The 8,729-nt window shown below is 48.6% G+C and overlaps 1 protein-coding gene across 1 annotated transcript; it reads left to right on the plus strand.

Moving 5' to 3' along the window:
• Nucleotides 1-4,026: 4,026 nt before the first annotated feature.
• Nucleotides 4,027-4,361, plus strand: LOC128115184 (60S ribosomal protein L37a). The gene has a single exon (XM_052745671.1). The coding sequence runs from the start codon at nt 4,054-4,056 to the stop codon at nt 4,330-4,332; it is 279 nt and encodes a 92-aa protein (XP_052601631.1). The 5' UTR covers nt 4,027-4,053; the 3' UTR covers nt 4,333-4,361.
• Nucleotides 4,362-8,729: the final 4,368 nt, after the last annotated feature.

Consider the following 8,729-nt stretch of genomic DNA (forward strand, 5'->3'; position numbering starts at 1 on the left):
GGATTAAAGGCGTGTGCCACCACCGCTCAGCTTAGGCCAAGTATCTTAAGCAAGACTTTTCAAATACCACCATGAGTTGCCTGGAAGCCCCTGCTGACTGGGTGAGTCTCAGCGGAGGCTGCACCAATGTCTCCCAGCTCCAAGTTCATGAAATCAAGCTTGAAAGCATGTTTTCATTTATTGCTTTTTATTAAGAAGATTCTAGAGCCTCCAGTTAATCTCAGTGTGCAGTCCAGAGTCCTCTGACCCCACGAGATATTGACACTTAGACAGCAGTCCCTCCTTCCCGCTGGCGTCCAGTGACCTGCTATGACCAGATCATGCTTCATCTAGCTCCCAGGCCTATGCTGGGAGTGTTTCTCTGACTGGGGTACTTTTCTGGGAATCCCTGCCAAACATGATGCCAGGTTCTCTTCAGCATCCAGCTCCACCCTGCCCCGTCTCTGAGAGCGGCCAAGCTTGCCAGCCAGCATTACTCCCCCCGCCCCCCCCCCCCCCCCCCCCCAGCTCCAGATGTTGCACACAGCACCGCTATGCTCTCAGGTCTTTGGAAGGGATCTGCCCTGTCTCTCTAAGCTCCAAGCCCTGGCAGACCATGTTAACATTTCCCACAATTTGTGCATCCTACACTTGGCTCTGCTGTGAGTTAGCTACATGATTAAAAAACAAAACAAACAATAAACAAAAAAAATACTTCACTTTTCTGGGCCATGGGGTCCCTCATTTGTAAAACGAGTCGTTGAACCAGCCCAGGATTGCTGAAGGCCTGGCTGCCTCTCACATTCCTTGGTTCCATATGGTTCTGACTGCCTCATGTTGCCCAGGACGTGGTTGACATCCAAGAACACACCTATTGGATTTAATTAAATTGAAATTTTAAGCAAGGAAAGGCTATATGTCCCCAGAGAGGTCCCGGATGAATGGCCTGGGGCAGCGCAACAAATCACGCTGTTGGAGAGGTTTATTCTTTGGTCCCGCCCCCATCTTCCCGAGACCTGTCCCTGCTGGCTGCATTTCTCCAGCTCTTCTCAATGCTAGGAGTTTACTTCCTTCCAGTGTCTTCCAGGACCATGGAGAAAACAAGACACACCGAGGAAAATACAGGTCCAAGGGTGTGGGAGGAAAGAAAGAAAAAGAAAAAGAAAGGGGAGTCTGCTAAAGAGGGCCGGGGTAGAAAAGGATGGGAGAGAGGAGGGAAAACGCAGACTATGAGGTCCTCATCTGGAGGGACCAGAGTCTTGGGGAGTCATCTGTCACAGTGACCCCAGTCACCAGAAGATGTAACTAGATGGAGATGGTAATTCCGTCTCAGATCTGTGGTGCTGTGTACAGCCTTTCTGAGCTCAGCTCTCACGGTGTGTGACGTCACCCGCAGGCCTTGATGGAATTAGCACCCTGATATATTTATAGTTGGGGACACGCTATTCCTCATGCCATTGCAATTGTCTTTATTTGATAGGCTGCTTGAAGTAGTTTTATATGGCCGGGCCCTGCAGAGGCTGCACCCAGACAGGCATGCCACAAGTAGAGATCTGGGCAGTTAGAGGCACCACGGGGCTCCCTTCTCCATGTGGGCCTCCAGGTTCCCAGGGCCATGGAAGTCTGGCTACGGATGGGGCATTCGTATTCCCAGGGACATCTCCCTCAAAGAGCAAAGCCCCTTTCACATGGTAACGAGAAACTCTCAGATTTTGGGTCTTCTCCAAAGCAAATCTCAGAAAGAAGACCCTGGGGAACCAAAGGGTTCCCGATTCCAACTCTGTAGAGTTGAAGCAGGATTTTGTTCAGATTACTCTGCGCGGTATGTGGAGGGACCTTGTGCATCGAACAGTGTGACACTATGTCACGATCTGGAGTCAGAAGCCCTAGTGATTGTCCCAGCTCTGTAACTTGTCTATGTTGTCCAGCACACTCCGCCTAGGAAACTTCAGTCCTGTGGGCGAAATGGAAGTCATTCTCTAGCTCAGAAGGAAAACTGTGATGGCCAGTAACTCTACAGTTAAGGTGATCTGATGGTCCCGAGAGGGAGGCAATTGTGAGTGACAGTCCTGTAGCAGCCTCTCCTCTGGAGACTCTTGTACTCGTGAGGGAACTGTCTTAGTTGGGGTTTCTATTGCTGCAACCAAACACCATGACCCAAAAGCAAGTTGGGGCGGAAAAGGTTTATTTGGCTTACACTTCCATATTGCTGTTCCTCATCGAAGGAGGCTACTGGAGGCAGGAGCTGATGTAGAGGCCATGGAGGGGTGCTTCTTACTAGATGGCTTCCCCTGCTTGCTCATTCTGCTTTCATATAGAACCCAAGACCAGCAGCCTAGGGATGGCACCACCCACCATGGATGGGGCCCTCCCGCATTGATCACTATTTGAGAAAATGCCTTAGAGCTGGATCTCATGGAGGCGTTTTCTCAACCGAGGCTCCCTCTTCTCTGATGACACACAAAACCTGCCAGTACAGAAACTAAATCTAGAGACAATGATGTCCTCTGCTAATGTTCCTCCCCCTTCCCCTTCATAAAGAGCCATCACACATACTAATCTTCTCTTGCTGAAGTACCTGGGAGCTAGACATCTCTGGGCTACTACTGTGTTGGAGGCTTTGCACTCGGAGTAGGCCAGGGACCTCCTCTGTTGTCATTTCTGCCTTCTCCGTAGGAGCACCACACTTGTTTTGCTTGTTTCACGGATTTGCACTTTAACTAGTCTTTCTTTTCTTCTTTGTGTGTGTGGGGCATGCATGTGAATGTGTGTGTGTGTGAGTATGGACATGCGTGTGCCACACAGCGTTTGTGTGTGGAGGTCAGAAAATAACTTCACGAGTCAGTCTTCACCTTCTACATTGGAGACATGCTCCTTTAAGAATTGGTAGCTATGAGGGCTGGAGAGATGGCTCAGAGGTTGAGAGCACTGGCTGTTCTTCCAGGGGTCCTGAGTTCAATTCCCAGCAACCACATGGTGGCTCACAACCATCTATAATGGGAGGTGGTGCCCTCTTCTGGTAGGCAGATATAACAAAATAAAGAAATCTTAAAAAAAAAAAAAAAAAAAAAGAAAAAAAGAACTCCTGTGTACAGACTAGCTGGCCCCAAACTTCCGGGGATTCACCTGTCTCTGCTGCCATCTTCCTGTAGGAACACTAGGATTGCAGATGTGTGCTGCTGTGCTCAGCTTTACTTGGGTTCTGGGTTCTGAAGGTTTAAACTCAGGTCCTCACACTTATTATGACTTTCGTTTTTTTGGTTTTTTTTAATCTGCTGAACCATCATCGCAGACCCATTTGCCTTCCCTGAGTGCATAGTAAATAGTGATTATGTTCTGGGACGTGTTTCTTTTTAAGGTCCAAGTTTCTAGAATGTTCTTTTTGAAGAAGTAAGGTACAGAAAGGAACTGTGCAGTGGATAATTGTTACAGTTTGAACTTTGGAATGTTCCCCTAAGGCCTGTGTGTTAATGGCTTGGTCCCCAAGAGAAGTGCTGTTAAGAGTTAATGGAACCAGAAGAGGAGGGACTGCCAGAGTTTGGGGGCCATTAAGTGTGCCTGACAGGGGCCTGTAAGAACCTACCCCGTGCCTTTTCTTTTCTCCCTCCTAGATGAGGGGAGCAGGTGGTTGTGCTCCACCACATTCTGCCACAGGACTTGGTGCCTCACACAGGCAAAAACAAGGCCAACTGGTAATCGATCGAAACATCCAGAACCAAGGGCCAAAAATAACCCTTTTATCCTTATAAACTGATTGTCTCAGAAATTTCCTTCTCACTGCAAAACCAATAACAAGAATTCTATAACTTACTACATTCTAACCCCACGGGAAAAGCTAGGAGTCCTTAAAAAAATAGTCAAATGAACTCAGGCATGGTGGACCTCACCTGTAATCTCAGTGCTTGGGAAACTGAGGCAGGATTGCCATGAATCCAAGGCTAGACTGAGCCTCAGAGATCTTAGAAAAACAAAACAAAACAAAACAACACAAACCTCCTCACAACAAAGAATCCCTGAAACTCAAACAAACAAAAATCAAGTGAGCTCTCCGGCTTGGGCTTCGGTTCCGGCGACATGGCTAAACGCACCAAGAAGGTCGGGATCGTCGGGAAATACGGGACCCGCTATGGTGCCTCCCTCCGGAAAATGGTGAAGAAAATTGAAATCAGCCAGCACGCCAAGTACACCTGCTCCTTCTGTGGCAAGACCAAGATGAAGAGACGAGCCGTTGGCATTTGGCACTGTGGTTCCTGCATGAAAACAGTGGCTGGTGGAGCCTGGACCTACAACACGACTTCTGCTGTCACAGTGAAGTCCGCCATCAGAAGACTGAAGGAACTGAAAGACCAGTAGAAGCATACCGTTTCAGACCTGCCTGTGCTCTAATAAATAGGTTAATTTACGTAACACTTTAAAAAAAAAAATCAAGTGAAACAAAAATTAAGCAAGCCAACCACCCATACCTGCACACCTTAGTATACATTACAATTTCTTTATCTATGACCTGAGGCATTTTGACTGTGTGACTGACAGTCACAGGTAGTTAACAATATCCTTCAGAACTACAGTTTACTCCATTATTGGCAAACACATTATCTGGGGTCGTCACTAGTAGCAGACATAATTAATTAACCACAGCTCCACTTCCCTGACATTTAAATAGTCCCTCTTCAAATCATGTGACCACAGGAGACAATGCCCATTTTGTGCTCAATTACACAATTTTGTTTGATAGCCTTTTTTTTTTTTCTAAACAGAAATTTTCCACCTCTCTTATTTTCTTAGGTCCCATAGCAACCATTTCCTGAGAGAAGTGTTATGAGAAAAGTGGACAATGCAATGGATATAAGGATTTTCAGGTGAAGACATGTGAGGCATCCATGGAAGAGGTTGGCTCATCCAATACGAGCATCGAGGCAGCACCAGCTACTGTAACTCAGCAGAGGCCTGCTCCGAGCTGGGCAGTCTGTCTTTCATCTCCCCAATCCCAGCAGGCCCTTGAGGCACTTGTTAGTGTTTCTGTCTTCAGCCAAAGAGCCCGGGGTTCAGAGAAGTTTCATCACTTGCTCCATGTCACACGGCATTGGAGTGGCAGGTGGGATTCACCCTTAAAACCCAGAGTGGATTTTCATAGGTAGAAATAGAAGGAAGGGGCTAGAAGTGGCCCTCAGAAATTGAAATTGGATAGCTGGATAAAATACCTTGCAATTACTAGGCAGATGGCCCGAGTGTAAATGATGTGAGATGAGCAGCCGGGGATGTTGAAAGAGCATAAGTCCATTTGAAAGATCAAAATGGCCACTGAGAACTAGCCTAGGTCAGCAGTAAAGAGCAACGAACCTTCTAGAAAACTTCTGTAGACAATAAGTGAGCCTGTGTTGCAAATCCTGCCATGCTGTTACGGAAGAGAGAACCCCCCATGATAGGTCTAGGGTCTTCAAGCCCTCAGGACTAGCAGTATCTGGATAGAAAGGGATCCTACCATCCCAAAATGGGAAGAAGGGCACCCTGACTTCTTGACAGCCAAAGGATAGGGGGCAGAGAGTTTGGCAGTGTTCTGGTGAATCAGGCATCTTCTAGCTTCCTCTCTTCTTTTTAGGTTCGAAACCAAGAGAGACGCTTCCTTCATTAGCCCCTGTGAAGTGTAGATGACCAGAAAAGCCAGACTTCAAAGTCAGATCAGGTCAGGTTGAGCCAGGTCACTGGGTGGTAGGGACTATGTCCTGCAGTACAGCTTCCTAAGGCAGCCAGGGACACTGTGTATCAGGGGCAGTGGTGGAGCGAGACTCCAAATGAGGGGATAAATGATGGAGGAGGATGATCGTATGATGTTCCCTTCCAATAGCCTGAGTACGTGTGTGGGGGTGCAGGAGGTGGCACTATGTGTACAGTAGAGAAACTAGAGACCAGATCCAAGTATGAAGCAGTTTTAGGGCCTCATGAAGAGTCTCATGAATGGCTGATCAGCCTGGAAGGGTTGTTTGAAGCCACAGCTGGGGCCTTTATTGGGGAGGATGAGGAAACAGGCTTCTGTTTCAGTGAAAAGGACTTGAGGTGCTCTGTGTGTGAGAACCCTCACTTGACAAGTGTTTCTCAGCACAGCCCGAGGTTCTCAGGTGTTGTGGGCACACCCCAGGCCTGGAGGAAAAGGAGGACTGAAATTTTGTCCACATGCATTTCATGCCTTTTGAAAGACCCCCAGTCCCAAGTCCCTCTCGATTTGGGAGCATGGTAGACTCTGGTTGCGTTCTTCTACCCTACCCATTTACTCCTGTGATCTCTGTATGCAAGCTTGCCCTTGCCTGGTCAGTTTTGATCAGGTAGACCTCTGTTGGACTAGACATTCTGATGGTTCTGATGTTGGCTTTGGCATTTGTAGAGTGTGTGTGCGTGTGTGTGTGCGCGCGCGCGCGCGTGCGTGCGTGCGTGCGTGCGTGCGTGCGTGTGTGTGTGTGTGTGTGTGTGTGTGTGTGTGGTGTGCACAGGAGAGCAATGGCCAGAGTCATTGCTTTAGAACCCAGTCAGGTGAACTCAGTCTTAACTTTTACACTTGGGATGACTCCTGATCATGCTCAGAACAAACCCCACAGTTCTTAAGACAGTTTACATCTCTGTACCGTCTGATGAACTTTGACTCTGCCCCCTTGACCTCTGCTCAGGCATCTCTGACCTCCTGGTGGTGTCTGGAACTTTCCAGGCACTCTCTTGCTTGGGGTACTTTGCACCCACTGTTCCTAGTCTGCACAAAGCCACACCCCTCATCCCTCCTCTGCTCTAAGAGTCCCTTAGGCACCTTCTTCCTAGAAACCCGCCCCCTACCCAGCCATGGTTTCAGAAACCCCCAGCATTCCTTTCTTGCCAACCCTCCTTCCCGGCTGGGTTTTTCTCCTCAGCCTTTCTCAGCATGTGATGTGCTTTAGATGTGACTTAATTGGTTGATTTCCTGCCTCATGTCACTTGACAAAAGCTATACATGGGACTTTGGGCTTTGTCCCCAGTGCTTGGTTTTGAACAGCACTCAACAGTTACCTGTGGAGCCAGAAGACCGGGGCTGGTGCTGGGTAAGGCATTAACCAACAGTGTGGTGTTGGCCAGTCATTTCTCATCTCTGGCCCCCAGTTTCTCCATTCCGAAGTGGACATTGAAAGTCAGGGGTGGTGGCATATGCCTACAGTCCAAGCTTTTGGAAGGCTTTGGCAAGAGGATCAGGAGTTCGAGGTCATCCTTGACTTAATGAAATCCTGGCTTAAACAAACAAATAAAATAAAAACTCTTAAATAGTTTTAAAAAATCGAGTGGACACGTGGATAGGTGATTTCTCTGTGTTGTTGTCTACTTGAAGACTGAGAGTCTAAAGAGAATTGAAATAAGGGAGCCAGAGACCAACAGAAGGGTGTGGAGATGTGTGGCTAGACAGAGACCCTGAGAAGAGGGTGCACTGGGCAGGTCTGCTAACGTTTCTAGAAGTCTGAACTGGGGAGCAAGCCTTGCAGTAGGATCCAGGACCAACTGGCTGTGTTGTGAAGTCTTTCCGGGCTCTAGGCTGCCTGGCTTCTCTCCCCAGTCTCACTGTGGTGGGGGAGGGACTGTGGCCCAGAGGCCCTGCATCTCATAAGAAGGAGCCACAGTCCCAAACCTGCAGGCCCGGGGAGAGGTGGCTCAGCCCACATCTTGAACTCATTTGCCAGCACAAGGGAGTCTGGTTTTCTGTCACAGTCCAAGGCACGTGTTTACTCAGCTTCTCCTCTCCCCAGCCCAAGGAAAGATAACTGAACTTGATGGATAACCACTAATTGGATCATTACCTTCATTTCGAAATGATTGCCCCCGGCCACTGGGGGCATTCATTCTGTGCTGGGGCCCCTCAGTCCCACAGGTCCCCACCAGCTCAGACCCCAGCAGGACTGTGACCTCATGAGGGCTCACAGCTGTGCTCTCTCCCTCCCCCTCCCTCCAGCAACCCCTTCCCTCCCAGCTTCCATGCCCAGCCAGCCAGGGTGCACCTTGCTGAGGCACCTTCTTGGCCTTTCTTCTCAGTGGCCCCAGGGAACACCAGTTCCTCTCCCCTTTTCTCTCCCTTCCTAAGTGCCACCTCCGGAGCTCTCTTCCTGTCTGACATGCACAAAACTTGTGTTCTCTGGAATAGAGGCCAGTTCTTTTTTTTTTTTCTTAAGGATTAATTTATTTTTTCTATTTATGCGCATGTGTGTGAGCCTGTGAAAGTTCATGTGCATCACACACATGCAGAAACCCTCCAAGGCAAGAGAAGGGTATTTGTGGATTCCCTAGGACTGGAGTTAGCTGTCATGTGGGTGCTGGAACAAAACTCAGGTCTTCTACAAGAGCATTAGATGCTCTTAACCATCTCTCCAGCCCTACAAAGTCTGTTTTGAAGGCAAGGCAACATCTCTTCTTTCGGGTACCCTTCATATGGCCCGGGGCTGGGCACAAAGTGATGGCTGTTGGTTGACTGATGTTATAGGGTAGTAGGAAAGGCCAGGGAGGGAGGAAAATTGATTCCAGCTGAAGATGGAGGGAGGGCGGCATAGAGGAGAGTAACAGATAGCTGGGAGTGGGAAGAGAGTGTCAGTAGCCCTGGAGGAGGACCCAACCCATTGCTCTGCCTTCTAGCTCTGACCTGAGAGCTTGGGTCTAAGAAAATAGTTTATAGAAGTAATCCCTCTGAGAGCGGCTAAATAAATGGCCATAACTCTTGAGTTGAAATAATGCAGACGTTAAAGATGCTCTGA

This window comes from Peromyscus californicus, unplaced genomic scaffold (genome assembly GCF_007827085.1).
Source record: "Peromyscus californicus insignis strain IS unplaced genomic scaffold, ASM782708v3 Scaffold_1__1_contigs__length_55948999, whole genome shotgun sequence".
Classification (NCBI taxonomy): Eukaryota; Metazoa; Chordata; class Mammalia; order Rodentia; family Cricetidae; genus Peromyscus; species Peromyscus californicus.